At 37.1% G+C, this 19,739-nt stretch overlaps 1 protein-coding gene across 3 annotated transcripts in view; it reads right to left on the bottom strand.

Annotated features, from left to right (window-relative positions):
* LOC120537630 (nuclear receptor ROR-alpha A-like) overlaps positions 1-19,289 on the bottom strand; it is a 292,346-nt gene extending 273,057 nt beyond the window's left edge. For 2 of the 3 annotated variants that reach the window (XM_039766717.1, XM_039766727.1), the window contains exon 1: positions 18,877-19,288. In XM_039766717.1, the coding sequence (XP_039622651.1) occupies positions 18,877-18,955 (79 nt within the window). In that variant the 5' untranslated portion in view covers positions 18,956-19,288. Of the gene's footprint in view, positions 1-18,876 lie in introns of all 3 variants that reach the window. The other variant, XM_039766707.1, reaches the window with a different exon arrangement.
* Between the last annotated feature and the right edge of the window lie 450 nt (positions 19,290-19,739).

The following is a 19,739-nucleotide window of genomic DNA, read 5'->3' as shown; positions in this document are numbered from 1 at the left end:
GGATTGTGATGGCCATTCCAGAACATTGTACTTACCCTCTGCCTGAATGCCTTTATAGATTTCAAACTGTGTTTTGGGTTATTGTCTTGTTGTCAACCCCTGCGTAACTTCAACTTTGGGACTGATGCTTGAACATTATCCTGAATAATTAGTTGATATTGGGTTAAATTCATCCGACCTCACGACTTTAACAAGGGCCCCAGTCCCTGAACTAGAAACAGCCCCACCGCATGATGGAGCCTCCACCAAATCTGACATAACACTTGCTATCCCTACAAAGACACTAGGTCTTGTTATGGACACCAACTCTGTGTCCTCAGCTACCACCACGTTGTGTACACAGCCGGTAGGGGAACAAAATGTGGCCTCTGAGAATGACGTGGAAACAGCCGGGCCATCGCAAAGCGCTACATCATCACTAAGCACTGCGTCGGCTCGGGCTGAAACCACGCCCCTTGAGGTCAAGTCTGATCCCCTCAGTCGTCTGCAGTTTCAGTTTAGGCAGACCCCGGTTTCATTTAAAAAGGAGCAATGGAACGATGACTCCCTTAAATTTGCAAAAAATGCAGTGGTCTTAGTAGATGGCCAGCTCACAACACATCCTGTGCCACAAGGTCCTCATTTTGTATTAAATAATGACCTTTTATATCGGGTGGCAGATCATGAAGGAAGGGTGAGGTCACTGCTCTTAGTCCCATGGACTTACTGGCAACAAGTCTGTGAACTTGCTCATACCTACCTCCCGGGAGCCCATCTAGGCCCCGATAACACTTTAAAGCAAATCTAGTGCCAATTTTTTTGGCCTGGGATGAATGAGGAGGGTCCGCCGCTTTGCGTGTCCTGTCCGGAATGTCAATTACAGCAGATTCCTAGGAGTGACCATGCTCCTCTAATCCCTTTACCCCTGATTGATGTGTGAACGTATCGGGGTTGACCTGGTGGGACCCCTAGAGCCTTCAGCCAGGGGTCATAAATATATAATGGTCCTGATGGATTATGCCACCCGATATCCTGAAGCTGTTCCATTACGCTCAGCGACTTCCAAAGCTATCGCACGGGAGTTGGTAGGGGTCTTTGCACGAGTCGGAATCCCTACAGAAATCCTGACGGATCAAGGGACGCCATTTACCTCAGAGACGTTCAGAGAGACAGCTAAGTTACTGAAAATAAAGCATTTAAAGACCACTGTATATCATCCTCAAACAGATGGCCTAGTCGAGAGGTTCAACCAAACTTTCAATCAGACGCTACGCAAGGAAGTCAATGAGGATGGAAGGAACTGGGATCATCTCCTCCCCCTCGTCCTTTTTGCCTATCAGGAAGTCCCACAAGCCTCCATGGGGTTCTCATCATTTGAATTATTGTATGGACGACAACCCCGAGGTATATTGGATATATTAAAAGAAGGTTAGGAGGAGGAGGCCCTTCCCTCTGTAAATATACTTGAATATATCACGCAATTACACGATAGATTTGCAAAAATTAGACCTATCCTAAAATCTCACATGGAGAAGGCGCTAGCAGCCCAGGCTCATTGTTATAACTGTGGCACGTCCCTTCGGGAGTTCCGTCCGGGGTATCATGTCATGGTATTGGTTCCTACCTCACATTCCAAACTACTGGCCAATTGGCAAGGCACATATGATTTTAAGGAGAGGAAGGATCTGGTCGATTATTTAGTTATCCAACCTAATCGTCAACGTAGACAGCGGATTTACCATGTCAAGTTGCCGAAACCGTAGAATGAAAGGGATCCCCGATCCCTCCACCGGACAGCCCTGCTCACTCTTTACTCATAAACTGCACCTTAACATCGGTGATGATTTGACTCGCCAACAGCGAAAGGAGCTCGAAGCAGTTATCCTGTCTGTCCCAGAGGTAGTGAGCGAAAATCCTGGACGAACTTCCCTGGTTGCACATGACATAGTGACAAAACCAGGGGTTACAGTCAGAGAACACCTTACAACCAAGTCTCCCAATTCGATGCCTATCCTATGCTACGAGTGGATGACCTCCTCGAGCGGCTAGGACATGGCAAATTTTTGACTACTCTTGATAAGACAAAGGGGTACTGGCAGGTTCACTTAATGGACTCCGCAAAGGAAAAGATTGCGCTTAGCACTCCTAGCAGACATTGGCAGTATCGTGTACTTCCATTTGGATTACATGGGGCACCCGCTACCTTCCAACGTCTGGTAGACAAAGTGCTCCAACACCATAATTCGTATAGTGCTGCCTACTTGTATGGTGTTGCCATCAATTCCATCACCTGGAAGGACCTACAGCAGGCTAAGGCTGTATTGCAGACACTAGTGAATGCCGGTCTTCGTATTAATCCAAAGAAATGCTATTCTGGATTAGTCGAAGTCAAATATTTAGGTTACCTAGTGGGCCGGAGTATGGTCAAACCACAATGCTCCAAAATAGATGCCATAGTGAATTGGCCCCGTCCGATAACCACGTGGTAGGTACAAGCATTTCTCAGTTTAGCGGGTTTCTATCGTCGGTTTGTACCTCGGTTTTCTGAGAAAGCAACGCCTTTGACAAACCTGACAAAGAAGGGGAAACCTAACCACGTGGTTTGGGATGATGCTATAGACACTGCATTTAGTGACCTTAAGCAGGCCCTTACGTCAGCTCCAATTTAGTACCTGATTTTTCTTTGCCTTTCATTCTCCAGACGGATCCTTCGGACACAGGTCTTGCCGTGCTGAGCCAAAACGTTGATGGAGTGGAACACCCCGTTATGTACCTGAGTTGTTAACTGTTGGACTGAGAGACCAGGTAAGTGGCAGGGGAGCAGGAGGCTTTGGCGATTAAATGGGCGATTACTCAGCTGAGGTACTACCTCTTGGGATGTGAATTCACCCTGGTGACTGACCATGCACCTTTGCAGTGGATGGCGTTACACAGGGATTCAAATCCACAAGTCACGAGATGGTTTTTAGACCTACAGCCTTACAAGTTTTTGGTCATTTATCGTCGAGGTCTGCTGCAGGCCAATGCTGATGCCTTTTCCCGGTGCCATGACCTCATGGACAGTTGGTCAGACACCCCATCCAGGTTTGACTTTCAAGCGAACTGGAGCTTCTGAATTGAAAACAGGGCTCTTGACCAATAAATGAGGGGGCAAGTGGGTCTTCAATTCAAAGGTTCAATACTATTGGAATGCCATTCACTTTTAGCATGCTACTGTGATCTTCTGGAAATATTTATTTAACAATATTTTACCAAACAATTATGTATTATAGATGCTGTGAGCATATCACTGGATAACTGACATGTAAATTATATCAGATTTTTTCATGGATGTTGTAAGTGCCACATGGGATGGACAAGCATCCCGACCAGAAAAGGAGGTTCCAACCATGTAGAAAAGCATCTCAGCCATGGGAGAGAAAGGTTCCAGACCCAGAAGTGATGGCCAGAGGGGATGGACAAACAATCTACTGGAAGATGTTGCTCTGGACTCTTTACTCCCACAGGACGCTTCATGGCAGTGACCCCAGATATCGGTACCCAGTAGGGAACCAGTAGGGTATGCTGGGAGATGTAGTCCAGCAGAACAGCCCTGCTGGGGTCTACGAGTGCCGTAAGAGGGTGCTGCAGGGATATGTGTTCCCCAATTTATGGGACTTTCATATGACCCAGATTAACTTCCAATTTGCAGAAGCCCTGGCACCGGACGTATTCTTGGGTCCACAATAATAGGGGCCACACTCCCTTATCCATGAAAGTTGAAACTGACTGGAAGGAAGGAAGGAAGGCAGAACTCAACTGGAGGACAGTGTGATGGTGAAAGGAGAGAAATTGTGAGGAGATTGTAGGAGAGATTACTTGAACCTGTGCTTTTGTCAACTTTTGAAGGCGAATTTGGTTAATAAACCATGCACTATTTGAACTCGAGACTGTGTTCATGTGATCATGTTGAGGTTTGAGGCTCGCTAAAACCCTGGTTCCATCACAATGTTTTAATATTGTTTGCCATTTTTCAGTGTTGCCTCAACCAGTCCCTATTAAAGTCCATTATATAAAAATTTTGTTATCTCTATTTTCCATGAAAATTTAAGGTAAAAAATTGTTCTTGTCCATCACTACAATCAACATAGGGTATGCAACGGATTGTTGTTGGTTGGTGTATTCTCTTGAGGGCGAGTGTAACTTTTGCAAATTATTATCATGCTCCCAAAAATATTACAAATATTTTCCAAAACTTAAGAGTTATTTCTTCATATTCATGTTAGCACTGACTGATAAATCACATTTTCGCAATATGAACATGCTGATAAACACATGGCAAAAGTCTGTCTGAAATGCAATGAATAGATTATTTTATTTACATGCATCATACATTCACACTTAACATGTAAACATTTGACCTGTCAGACAGATCCCTGGATGCATAGGCCATGCATTCTCACCATTTGGCCAATCAGATAAGCCCTGGTGAGATTAGCTAGCACTTTGGCTGAGAAAGAAGAGATGAGCGAAGAAAATATGGTAAATGAAGAGCTTGTGGTGAAAAAGAGCAGCACTTCTGCTATTCGGAATTATTCTCAATTCAGGAGAGAGGAGGGGTTATAAACACAGGTATTGTGTAAAACATGCCAAACATTTGTGGCAATCAAAACCAACATTCATAACCATCTTCAATATAACCATTAAAAAAATACACAAACAATTCAAAACTAACCAAGCCATATATATCAAATAGCAGCAAATCTAAAACCTTGCCATCACTGCAACAACACTTAATTTTTTGTAAGTTTGACTACTTATGAACAACTGTACAAAGATCACAGAAAAATAACAGATGTAATAACTTGTTATTTGGCTAAGGACATACCCATAAACATTGTGACCAAAGATGGTTTTATGAGTCTAATATACAAATTGGACAGAAGATACAAGATTCCATCACAGAATTATTTTTCCCAAATCACCATTCCAAAAAATATGACACATGCAGATACACAGTGGAATCGGAACTGAGTCAGGTTGAGCATTACTCAGGCTGCAAAAACCGTGGCAAAAGCATTAGTCCCGAGAGTCACTCGGGCGACAGAGATGCCTCTTGCATAAGCGTTAGAACCAAGAATCACTTGGGCTGTAAAAGTGCAGTCAGTGCTGCCGTTCTTTGGAGAAATTATGTCTGAGTGCAGGTTTTCACTAATCATGAAATATCTGCACTTTACCAACAATGAAGACTTTGATGAGAATACACATCTAGCACCCAAATTAAAAAAAAAAATTGTGAAATATACCAGGCCACTGTAGCAAAATTTCAGAGTGTTCACATTCTGGACTGTGATGTCACCATTTATGAAAGTCTCATGGCTTATAAGGGCTGACTGTCTTGGATACAGTACATTGCGTCAAAAAGAGCAAGACTAGCATAAAGTTTTACAAGCTTTATGAATCTAAAACAGGATACATTTTGAATTTGGTTCTGTAAACATACAATCAGTACTGTGCAACTGTGGACAATTTTTATACTTCGCCAGAGCTATTTGACATCTTGCTGAAAAGAAAGACTGACACATATGGAACAATGTCCAACCATCGTGGCATGCCTGATGACTTTGGTAGAGCCAAATTACAGTGAGGTGTGCTAGTAGCTTGGCAAAAGGGTGAAGTGCTTGTGCTGAAATGGAAAGACAAAGAAAGACATTTGTATTCACAGCACTGTAGATAATGCAGTTACAATCATGGTTCAGACAAAAGGCAACTAGCCGATTACGAAGCCTTGTGCTGTGGTCGGCTACAATAGCACGATGGGCAGCAAAGGTCAAGAATTGACTTTCTATCCTGTTATGTAGAGGCAAAAAAAGAAATACTACAAAAAGATATTTTGTCATCTGGTGTAACAGTGTATTTGGAATGCACTCGTCTTATACAAACAAAAAGCTAGCAAAACTTTATTCATGCAAACTTTACATGGCAGCTTGTACAGTAGAACAAATCATTGCTGCACATCCATCGTCCACACCACCACTAAAGAGACATTCGACCCAGCACATTGCAGATCAATCCAGAGAGTCTTATTGGTACACATTTTATTGATTACATACCTCTAACAGTGTGCTGTTCAAAAACTGATAAATCTGGAAAGAAAATCCAAAACAAACATGCTATTATTGTCCTGAATGTGACGTTGGATTGTGTCTTTCACCATGCTTTAAGATTTACCACACAAAAGACTTGTATTGAGATTATATACTATATTGGCATCATTAGTAGTATTATCATTACTTTTATTATTTTTGTTATTATTGTTCATTTCATATTATTATTTTTATTCATCATTACTTTTATTTACATCATTATTATACTTTTGAGATTTAATAAAAAAATTTCATACCAAAAACATAAATTACAACGCTTTTTATGTTTTTTTGTAATAAAATGCAATGCTAAGGAGGTTAACAAATATAATTTCTTATGAAACCTGAAGACTTTTTTGTTAAATTTTATTGTATATAAAACTTAGGGACTCTACTAGGCTTGCGTTTAAATTCTTTTGTCTTTTTTGTTCATTTTTCATTCTTCTGTTTATGTCAATATTGTTACTTATTTGTTTAACTATGTATTTATCAGTTTTGTCATTTATTTATTTTCTATGTGCCTCTGCTTGTCTAAATATGTTCCATATTTTGTGCCTTTTATTGTATAGAGACTGTCTACAGTCTTGTAAAGACTGAGGAAATAAGCATTCTCTTCTGGTTAACTGAATATGGCTTGTGGTGTTGGGGAGTTCTGTCTTACTGTGTGATTTAATTTATTTTGTTCCTGGATTTTTGTACCTTTTCTTGCTCTGCTTTTTTACCATTTTTTTGGGTTCTATATTTGGACTTGTTTGCTACCGGATTGTCTACTTCAGACAACTCCTTCTCTGCTCCTTGTCATTTGATTCAGAGTATATTTGCAATTTTATTTATAAAGATTTTAAATAGCTGCATTCACTGTATTTAATTGCTTCTTACTAGCAATAAGATGCAAATGACAAAGGACCCAGCAGCTCTACAACTCATTTGTTTCCATTTACGCCTCTGTGTATTCATTGTGCACTATTTGGCTTAATAAAATACTTAAAAGGACACTAAAGAGAAAATATGAAGTATTGTAAATTACTCGTCCATTTTAGGCTTTAAATCATTTGGATAATATCCTAACAAAGGAAAACATTCTATTATAAAGAATGAACTGACAATATAGAGTTAAAATACTAAGAAGCTATGAAATTAGACAAGATCTATTATTGGCAAGGACTGGTTTCTAATTAAGCATCTGGGTTGGAACAAAAACCTGCAACTACAGCGGCCCACAAGGAACAAAGTGGCTTACCCCAGTTTAGATTAACTGTATGGTGCATGTGTATAGTCACTGTATAGGATCTTATCAAAACATTGTTTTCACTAGTCTAAAGAGTTTAGGACACTTAACATGTGTATTTGGCAGCTGGGTGAAGAAATAAAATTTGGTCCACTGTACCAGGATTCACTTGGTTCCAAATTTATCTTATAACACAACCTGCTTTGCTGATATTATGGTTGTTGCTAGCTTTGGTTGCAAGGATGCAAATAAGTTTCCTTACAATCTTGTACAGAAGAGAGAAACTGCTTTGCTATTCTCCTAAAAACCAAAATGATTGCTTGCCACACAGTCCTCAAGAGAGAAATGTGTTGCAGTGTATTGCTGAAATTCTCCATCTCAGTGAACTCCATTCTTCTTCTCATTCTACTTTCACGGTTTACTGAAATGTAACTATTTAGTAGTTTGCAATGATCTACTGAAAATTAAGCCTGTTGCCCAAAAGAAAGAAAGTCTATTTCATAGTCAGCGTTCTGACTAAAGATTTCATTCCTACATAAAACTGATACTTTCTTCACTTGATAGTACACAGTTTCTATACAAATTTCACCTGCAGTGTAAACTCCATTTTGAAGTAAAGACTGGTATTAGGCAACACTGATGGTGGCGATGCTTTTCAACATTGTCACAGTGAGAGTGATAAAACTGATTGCCAGAAAAATACCCAGAGGTATTTAATAAACTCTGATTTTGACAATGTAAGATCTGCACTATGCAGACACTGCTGTCACCCACACACAACCATAAAGAAAAAAAAAGTAATTGTTTTAGGTACCCTTCAGGGAATTAGTTAACTGATTTGAAATCTGGAACTTTCTACATTTTTAGTTAACTCAAAGAGTCAGTTATCACATATTTTTGTAAGAAACAGTTTTGCAACAGTGAGTAATTTTCAAAAATAACAGTGATAATATAATGCAATTACATGTGTTGGCAGACTACAGTACATTAAATACACACTTCTTAATAGCACTTGACATGTAGTTAAAAACATATCCCAAAGTGGTGTGTGGTGCCTCAACAGCTTTCAGATAGAACTGACTCCAAATCAAGTGATGTAAAAATGACATTGGTTTTTGAAATATGTACCCAAAGACCTCAAACATGTTTGTCTCAAGGTAAAATTGTTTCCCGGTTCAGATCACGATAGACAGTAGGTCTAGAATGTTGCTGGTAAATTTTAAGTGTCTGAAAAATACTGAATCATTATAATGTGCAGCCAATGCCACTGTGAAGTTCTTTTTAATATAACATACTGTAAATACTAAGGATTTATATTCTCACTCTATATAAACAAAACTTACATAATTCTTTTCTTCTTACATTCTATTCTAAATAAATGACATTGCTTTATTTTTTACTTTTTTTTCTTTGTAACTTTAATGGCTAACATACTACAAGCAGCAAAAGAGGTAAGCTGGTGTACCAGCAGCTTACTGACGTTTTATTAACCTGTATTAGATATATGTTTTGAAGCCAGGAATGGCTGTTGAAGGACTAAAAGGGGAAAATATACAAAACATACAAGCTCACCTCTCTCAAAGCAAATCTGCAACAATAAAATAATCAGTAATCAAAGTCAAACCGAATGTTTCTCTGTTTTAAGACATACAAGTTTGGAAGTTTGGCAATGCTTTTCAATGGGAGATTTTGATATTTTAAAAATGTATACTGCACATTCTATTCAAGTTATCTTAATGACAAAATTTCCCTGATGGAAAAAGTGTGCCAACTGTCAATAAAATTGGTTCACTGGGAGCCAGGGTGTTTCATAAACACAGACTGATAGACAGACAGACATGGGTAGGCTTTGTATCGTCTGCAAAGGCACCTAGAAAAGACACACAGTCAAATCACTTGAATTAAACAACACTATTACCAAGGTTGTTTGTTACAAAATATGTAAAAATATGATTCAATAAACAAAATAAAAATGAAATAATTGGTTTGGATGTAAAGCAGTATCAGCATCTCATGACTAGCACTTAATAAAGCAACTTTTGGTGTTTATTTTTGATAGTTTTTATTTTCTTTATAGCAAAGAACAATGAAGCAACAGTATATAATAATGCTCTAATCGATGAGATGTTAATCTAAATCTGATGATTTCCACTACAAAAGACTAACTTGGTCACCAGCAAATTGGCCAATCACAAAAAATGATTTTTTCAGCACCTGTTTTTCTACACTTTACTTTTATTTAGCTCTAGTGCTCCTTTACATGAGGTATGATGGTAGTAGCAAGTGCACATCTTTTACTTTCTATAAACAAAGTGCAGTAAGACACACTACCAGAGAAAGACAGAAAACGGAATACTACCCTTTGCCTTAAAGAAAGCAATAAACTAGAAAAAAAAGGAATTGGAGAAGTCGTCCTGTGTAATTAGGGCAAATGGCGAGAAAAGCTACTTTAATGAATTCAGACCTATTTATTTTGTTGTTAATTAAAACAAACACTGCTTGCCCAAGTTTGGATGATATATGAGCTTTTGGTAGATACAGCAAGCTTATATTTTCATTTAGAAAAAGAAGAGATGAAGAATGTGAAATTGCTGCTTAGTAAACAATAGCATTCTTCACCTAACAGCAAAATGTGTCTATTTTTAAGCTTCTTAAACATATTAACATTTATATATTCTTGATAAACATCTCATGAACATTTGACAGATTTGAGCTTTTTAAATGTTTGTTCCGTGTCCACTATTTGTTTGTGCGTGTCCTACAGTACAAGGTTTGGTATAAGGCAAGTGCTGTGTAAGTTAAATGTTAATCCATATTTACAATTACACCTCAAGAATTAGCAATGTCTAGCAGGTACACCGAGAAAAAGTAAACAAAACAAAAAAAAAAAGACTAAATATAGTAAAAGTGTATTTTAATAGCAAGAAACTGTAGTGCAATCAAGTGCATGTATTTACATAGTGTAATTGTTGTAGTAGTAGTAATTGCCAATATCAATTAAAAAAAATAATATGTGAGTATATATATATATATATATATATATATATATATATATACACATATACACACACACATATACGCATACATGGTGAAAACTGCTTTTTTAAGTTAATTTCATTTGTTAATAAAAATAAAGAGGTAACACCTGTGGTCTATAGTTTAACTATAAAAATACCAAAGTTAACACTTTAATATAGAAAATAAGGCACCTCTGTGTCTGGTTATGCAGGAGTTTACTGTAGATGTTTATTAAAGAGATAAAAAAACATGATAGGAGCATCCCTAACAGTATAATAAATTCTTTTTAAATGTCAGCAGAGCATATGAGCATAACCTACATAAGAATTTCCTAATGCAACTTCTCTACAAGCTTACAGTGCATAAGGAAAGTATTCACAGCGCATCACTTTTTAAACATTTGTTATGTTACAGCCTTATTCCAAAATGGATTAAATTCATTTTTTTAATCAGAATTCTACACACAACACCCCATAATGACAATGTGAAAAAATGTTTACTTTCCGGATGCACTGTATATAGAAACAACAGAAAGAAAAAGGTATGGTTTGGGCTGTGCAATGTCTTAAAAGTTCACATCATCACGTTGCCATTTCAAGACATGACAGATGTTTGCTACCAACATGGGCCATGGTTGAAGAGACACTTGTGGATTACAAATAATTAGCTGCTCTACCTATGTACCCTTTGAAAGCCTTTGCACAGGAAGATGGGGGAAAAGTGCATGGACATTTTAGCTCAGGACACAGGAGTTAGTCTTTTGAAAGTTGACTGCTATAAAGAACTTTCAATATACAATGTGCAGAAGATCAATGGCACTGACTTTTACATACAAAAAAAAAATTAAGGCACTGCTTTCATATATACAGTACTCAGACTTATTATCTAATGTGCACAGTAAAATTACATTCATATTTGCCCTCAAGCAGTGGAAACTCCCAATTCATTATTACTTTTACATGGCGGGGCTGGAGGCCTTCACCTACGAGGTCGGTGTGCATGTATATTATTATATGATATTGAAACGAGAGGGAATCCCCATGAAGCCTCAAGCGCTGCTGGTACCAGCCCACTTCAAGTACTGCCTGCAAGACTAAAGAAGCACCACTAGACTGCCACCTTCCTTGTCTCGCACACACATTTCACTACATATGTAGGTTATGTAAAATACAACATTACAAGAATAGGCTCCAAGCAGCCCTGTGAGCCTGCCCAGGATAAGTAGCTTAGGAAAACAGAAGGTGAATGAAAAATATTGTAACTTTGCTGAAAAACTGAATTAGCCTGTGGATCAGTCACCCGCTGTATGAGCTGACATTTCATCATTCAAATGAACAGCTTCAGGTGACCCTTTAAAGTGGGTAAACCAGTCAAAGTCTCAAAACAATCACAACTTGTATGACCATAGTGCACAGCCATTTTAAGCATAATAAAAAAGTGATATGAAGAGTTACAAACTATGACACTCTTGACACTCATTCAAACTTTGTGTGTGACACACTGATCTGGCTGCCTTCCCTCAGCTACAGCATACTACTCCTAAACTAGCTAAAGTCAGGAATATTGCGTTGCTCCTGCAGCAAATATGAGTGCTTGACGGATTTTTTGTGAGGCACACAAGATTAAGAAAAAAAGCAACTAATGGATGCAGTTTGGCACTTTTAGGAAATTTCTGCAAATGTCTGGAGCCAGTTGATGATGTTTATTTACACTGACGATGTGCTCAGCCAATCGACAATGGAAGATATCTTTGATCATTGGCTCAGCTCTAGTATGGTACCAAGGCAAACTAATGTATATAAAAATCATGAATTAATGATCTTGGCCATAAAATACATGACAATTCACTTTCTTAGGCTTTGCACGAGAAACAACAAAATTATCATTTTCAGTTTAATGAAAGGGCAAAAGTTTTATCTATCTTTATTCAAGTATAGAATTGTACTGTTTGAGAACATTTTAAAGTAAACAATATGAACTCCTTGAAATTGATGGAAACTGTATAACCTTCACGTTTAGCAAAATATTTGTAGTAAATGCAAGAGGTGCACTGCTGGTTACTCTACAGCTGGTAAACAAAGAATCTAATAAAGGGCAGAGTCAATTTACATTCATGAATTAAACACTTCTTAAAGAGACTGGTTGTAATGAAAACCTGCAATCCACAGCTGTGACCTTAGAAAATGTCAGTCCACACAGAATAAGAGTTTTAAAGTGAATTCTATAAAAAAATAAAAACAGACTAATGAACATTACCATCATGTGCCATACCTCCTCCATTTTTACAATCTATTACATAAAGGATGTGATTATACACACACATCATCTTTTTAAATATTGTCTAAAGATTGACATACATAGGTAATTGCTTTCCATCTCCTAAACTGAAATATTTTACACTAATATGCATTTTGTTAGTATTGAAAACATTTTAAAATAACATTCACAAACTAAAATCCAATTCAGGGCTGCCGGGTGCCAGAGGTTGTCCTGATAGCACAGAGCAAAAAGCAGAAAAAATCCCTAGTCAAGGTACTATACCATCATGCAGTCTACTTATATTTGTATTAGCACAGTAAAATATTAATAAAACAAAGTATATCATATTTAGGTAACTATGCTTATGATAGTATACTCCAACTGAGCTACTTAAATATTTTTATTTACCAGATGTGCCATTTACTATAATTGTGTATATATATATCTTTTCTGTAATTATTATACACTTGCATGACGACAAGAAAGAGCAAAATTAGCATGCAACACAAAACAATATTAACAGCCTTTCAAGTCCAGCCACAAATTCTCAATTGGATTAAAATCTGGACTCTGTTAATGTCCTGGAGTGGCTGAATCATTAAGCCACTCTAGCTTTGTATTTATGCTACAAGCCTTTCTCTTACTGGAAAACAAATCTTCTTCCAAGGTGCAGGCTTTTTGCAGACTTCATCAGGTTTTTCTACAGGACTTCCCTTTATTTTACTGCATTCATTTTACCCTCTACCCTCACATGCCTTCCAGGGCATACTGATGCAACTGATGCATCATACTGTGACTTTGGAAATTTGCATTGTTTGGCTTACACCAAAGATGGCAGTTAGTCTGATGGCCAAAATTTTCATCTTTGGTCTCATCAGACAATAGAATCCTCTTCCAGCTGACTTCAGAGTCTTGCGTGTACCGACTGGAAAACACTAGCCAAGATGTTGTATGTACTTTTTTCTTTTCCACTAACCCATAAAGTTTCTCCAATCTTTACCACTGAGGGTGGCAACCCTCGACTAGTCTCCCACTTGCATAGTTTTGATAGATAACCTGTTCTATTTAGATTTATACCTATGCAATACTTTTTCCATTACTTAATGATTCATTTAGTTGTACTCCGAGTGATATTCAGCAACTTGAATATTTATATATCCATTGTCTGACTTGCACATTTCAGTCATTTTTTGTGATCATCTTTTTATTGCGCAAAAACAAAATGACACAAATAAATAGACATAACATGTTATTTTGTCTTCATTGTGTATGTTAGGCCATGGCACTGACTCAATTTGGAGCTTCCAGATACTACAATGAACTAAAACCCCTTTACTACAGTTATGACCATTTAACTAGTTCTATGACCCAAATAATTTGTTGTTTTATATTTGTACTTAATTTAGATCACTTTGCAGAGATCTTTTTTCTGTTGATCAGTGTCAAAAAAGTGAAATTAAATCCACTGTGATTCCAAGTTTTATAAAAATAAAATGTGAAAACTTGTAAGGAAGTGAATACTGTTATAAATACTGTGTACATATATCTTTTTAACAAAAACAGTTACTTGGACAAGACTGAGACACTATAAGTAATCTCCTTAAAAATGAGCTAAGGGTGCTATTCACTGCTTTACAAAATAAACATACATACTGAACATGAGTTGGATGCCAAAATGAATGTATGTAATAAGTAATATTAATACACACACACACACACACTCACACCCATAAATACAGTTTACATATATTTAAGTACAGTTTAGACAACAAATGCTTTAGCACAATTCTGCGCTTTCAGAAATGTTTTTGTTGCACTGTGCACCTTACTAACTAACCTACTGTGTGTGTGCTTAGAAATTACTTCTGCATAAAAAGGAATCTTGAGCACCTGTGGCAAACTGAATATGCTAGTGACAGGGTCACTTTACTACAGCTAATTACCCATACTGAATATGCCTTTCAAAAGCATGCTTCTCAGTTTTACCAGCCATATTGCCAGCCACACTAGCTATTCTGTGGCTAGCTAGGTGAATGCATGGACTTAGACTTCTTCTAACAACTACTGTATACTGTACAATGGGTATGTGTTAAATATATGGAGTCTCAAATTAAAGCATGTATGACTGATATATTTCACTTTGGGTATTTTTGGGGTTTTAACTTAGTATCTGTTTTACTAAAATTAACTCTGCTATCTGTAAAAATCTACTTTTCTTTTGCCTCTGCCACCTGCACCTATTCATAAATCATACCCTTGAAAAATAAGATTTTTGGAAACATGTTGCAAGTTTCCAAAAGCATCAATATACACATATATAAGCCTTTGGAGTAATTCCATTGCTAGTATAATTCGACTATGAATTAATTTGATTAGTTATCCATTATAGTAGGGCTCAGCACATAATTTTAAGATTTTGTTTACTTAGTCCAAAGAATAAAAACAGATACTGTGCATACAATGTTATTTCACTATAGGATTTGTATACATACTACACATATTCCAGCATTATTTTGTTTAAAAGAATAATAGACAGCAAATAACCTACATGGTTCTCTGAAATATTTTATCTCATAAGTAGAAAATGAAAACAAGAAAAGTCCATTTTGTTATACTAATGCATACTGATTTTTACATTTGTAGAATGTACATAAATTGTTGCAAAAACACTAACAATGAGTAAATACAGGGATTGCAAACCTAAAAGGAAAAGTGAAGGGATAACAAAAATTGTTATGCAGAGAACTGATCCAGCACATAAAACATAAATGAACTGTTAATAGATTTTGCTCAGAATTGGGAATACAAACTTTTTCAAGATCACATATTTTATAACACAAACATACCAGAAAGCAACCTTAAACAGAATCCTACTCCAATGCTCATCTATTTGGTTACATACTACATGAAAACAATAAAACATAATACCATGGAAACTACATACTAGTAACATTTGTGTAATGAACACCTATCAAGTGGATAAGCAGTAAGAAAACATTCAATAAACTAAATCTAGAGCTATAAGGTATAGCTGGTTTCTACTCCCTGGGAGCTTTAGAGGATTCAGATTTTGGCAAGCTGATGTGGGTGCAGCTGCCAGGAATTTTCTCAGATGAAAATATTCATAAAATAGTAAGATACCCTGGCTCTTAACCAGGTAGGCGTTTTGTAAAACGTACACCATTGTAGGTACTTGAGTAGACACACTGTATAGATGACATCAAATTAAAAACAAAAAACACTAAGAGTTCTTTACCAAACATTACTATTAAGTGTCAGGGAAATTTTGTAACCTCAAAACAAAGAAAATCAAAAAGTTTACTCAGCAAATAGAGATGGATGATGACCTTTAGCAGGACAGAAAGTTGCAGCCTACATAATTTTCCAAATGCAGGGGGGCAGATGATGCAAGATGTTTATATGTTTCACTCTCAAAATACCACATCTCTCTTTTAAACATGATGAAACCCAAAATAAAACATACCTTGAAATGTGAAAATTTCAAATTCAGCTTAATGCATCAAGTAAAGAATAATGTAAACTACATTTCAAGAAGGTAACATGGGAAGAACAATTACATATTAGGAATGTTGCTTTTCCACAGAAGGAAAACCAACGTTACAAAGATCAATTTACAATAACAATGAAAACACAGCATTTGATGTACATAACTTGCTACAATAACATATTTATTAAAATTACTGAAAAACAATGAAAAGACAGCATTTGATGTACAGAACTTGCCACATTTGCAAAGAAATTGACGCCATAGTATTTTTTATACATTTAGTTGGATTTGTTTCAAGTTAAGTAGTAGGTTAGGCAATGCCCCTGACAAGAATTAATTTTTGTTACAAAAAGAACTAACAATAAAAATTTCAGATTTGTCTCAATCACTTCATTTAGTTCACTGTAGTCGAATTATAAAATACAAATGTTAAAGTACCAAACTGCTATGAACAAAAATCTAAAATGACACAAACATCATTTTATACTGTCATATGAGGATTACATTTAAAAATATTTTTAAACATTTAAAACTGGATTGAATAGCTACACCAAATAAAGTAGAAAGATGGAAATGAATGCCCAGATATCCCTTCAAGTAAAAATATATATAAAAATTAAAACAAAAAAATCATAATTAAATAACTTGGCGCTGTTGAACAGTTAAAATTACTAATACAGTACTGTATAGACAATACCTTTTGTATTGAAAATATTGTTCAATTGTAAACTGTTATTGGAAAAATTCTTCACTTTTCATTGAAACTCTAATGAGAAACCTACTACCACAACTGTTAAACATCTATAAATGAACAGTTAAACAGTCACAAGTACTACAGGAAATTAACAACAAGGGAAAATAGAATTTAAAAATGTGCAAAAGATATCTAACGAAAAAACAGACTTCTCTAAGTCACTGTAAATGACTAGGTAAAAAAATAAAATCCTGAGGCCTGTATTACATAAGAACAGCATGCGTGACTAGGAAACAGCTAACCACTAATTCATGTCTACTTTCAGGCAAGGTTTGGAGGGAGGCCCACAGCACAAAAGGTGCATGAATGCAAACATTACTATCTCTAGGTACTTCTATGCTGAATATGAACATAGGACTGACTGGCAGGTGGGGGTAGGTGCTTACTGCTTATCTCTTTAGTAATCTCCTCACTTTCAGTTATGGTCCATATAGTCTACATTCATGTCCGATGAGAGAATGGGAAAATTTGACTCAAATTATGTCATGTTTAAACACATACATATATACTGGAATCACATGTTTAGATCTGTGAAGAAAGGTAATTTTTGTAACTTACTATGCATAACATGGATATGTCCTGTATATATGCATATGCTAACACTGCACACACTGTCAAAGGTAGGCATCTCACCCAGCTGTTTGTATGAATTGAGACCAAAGTGTGCATATGCAAATCTTTGTATACTTCACACTGTGTTTTAGAGATAACTTTGAAGATACGCCTTAAAAAAATTTAGCATACGTAATAGCATTAAAGACTTTCATATAACATTCATATTTGCCACCCAGTTGTGCTGGTATATCAAACAAATCTATCTACCAACCTAAAGCACAGAAGAAGCAAATTTAAAAGTGAATAAAAAAGTGTTTCCTGTCAGATACATCTAGATCTGTTCAGCCACAGGGGTAAGCCGCAGCCTGTGGCAATGGAGAGTTATGAAGTAGTATCTTAGCAGAAGTGAGACAGTACACATCTCTTTTCATTTAAATAGGAAACAATTAGACATGTCCCAAACAAACATGAGAGAAAATATCCACATTTTGCAGAAAACGTAAAAAATACACTACTCATTCATGTCAAATATCGTCAAAAAGATGTGGATTTGGAAAATCTTTCAGCAAATAATTGTTCTGTGCAAACTTTGCTACATGCCAAACCTCAAATACCTCAAGGATAAAAGCGGATATTACCCTGGATTCAAACAAAATTGCTGATCCATGAACAGCTATCTCTATACCTCCAAAAGTAGTCCTCGACAATTAATTGTACACACGTAGCAGCACTCTCATCAGACACAAAGAAAATGTACTAGGGGGATTGGTGACAGCAATATGTGCAGTCTTTTAGCCAGGTGCTGCTGTGCACCTCTCTAGTTGATGTTGTTTCTAACCTGTCCACCGTGTGTTAACTCCATGCCTCCACCTGCAGCAGGTGAAGAAAAGAATAACAGTGCATCCTATCCTGTGTCACCCCATCCCCACAGCTGGACACTTCCACGTGGTGCCGGTGCGCACCAAAACGTTGGGGGTGTGTCCTATCCGAACGCGTCTTACTGGCTGCAGGTCTGCCAATACAATTCCTACAGAAATTGAAGTGTTAGTTGTGGGCGTGTCGGGTCGAGATTGATAACGCAGTGGACTGGAACCCCAACTACACCCCAACAATAACACAAGCATCTAGAGTAAATAAATAAACACACACACATATATATATACACACAGAGGTGTCAACGGGATATTAATATCGAAAATACTTGTTAGCACACACTGACATTAAATATGCATGTAAACATCGAAGGGAAAATTAACACGCCTAGCTCAGTGACAGGCGAGAAGTTTCATTGAGCAGGTGATCTAATCGATGCTGCGCGCCTTCTCGTGATTAGCATGAGCTGCGCGGCCAAATAAGCGGGACTGCAATACTTTAGCACCCGGCGACTTGCCAGCTCCCCTCTTCCGTCGCTTTTGACCCCCAAACCAGCATATAATTGAAAGCCACTCACCTTTCGGAGACGCGGTTTCGTTCTCGCTTGAAGCCCCACCGCTGGTACCATCGGGTACGTTAGAATCGGCATTTTCCATTTCTCGTCCTCGTAAATCCCCTTGTCAGCCTAAATTGTCGTTGTCCTTGCCTTTGGGCGAGCCCTCCCGTCCCCGGTTACTCTGTTTTCAGAGTCTAGCCGACTGTCACTGTCATGTCGGGGCAAGGAAAGCGCTCTCTCCTTTGCTCGCTCTCTAACCGTGTTTCGGTTGGTTCGAGATGGAAACCTTGGATTTTTTTTCTGTTTATCGCTAAGGTTGAATTAATCGAGCTCAGAGCGAGCTCTGCCTCAATTGCCGGCTCCGCACCAATGTGCCAAATCTGATCCGGGAATCTTTTAGGATTAAAGGTCTCGCTGCTGAAGGAAAGCACGGCATCAGATTAACAGGCGTATTTCTGTGCTCCCATCATTTTCAATGTGTAATTACACGCCAGCTAAATACAATGAAGAGATGGGTGTATCTGTACCTTCACAGGTAGAAATTAATATCGCATTTCGTTATATGAATTCCTGCCGAAACACTAGAAATGTACTGACATCCGTTTTTCTAAAGTACAGACTGTTTCATAAATGTAAGGTCATTTGCTTAAAGAATATCAGTGAATTTATCTGTGTTGTAACAAAAATTATAGAATATTTCTGACATCAACACTTTCTTAGTCTTTTGATTTTATTCTACCACAAATTCCACAATTTATGTGTATAATCCCTCACGTTCAACTATATTAAGTAGATTCAATTTTCAATTAAAATATACTGTATAATACTCAACATAATTCATAACAGGTATTCTAACATTACTGTTATTTTATTAGTATTTTATT

This window comes from Polypterus senegalus, chromosome 1 (assembly GCF_016835505.1).
Source record: "Polypterus senegalus isolate Bchr_013 chromosome 1, ASM1683550v1, whole genome shotgun sequence".
Taxonomy (NCBI): Eukaryota; Metazoa; Chordata; class Cladistia; order Polypteriformes; family Polypteridae; genus Polypterus; species Polypterus senegalus.
The sequence above is the reverse complement of the archived record's forward strand: the minus strand, read 5'-3'. Positions and strand labels throughout refer to the sequence as shown.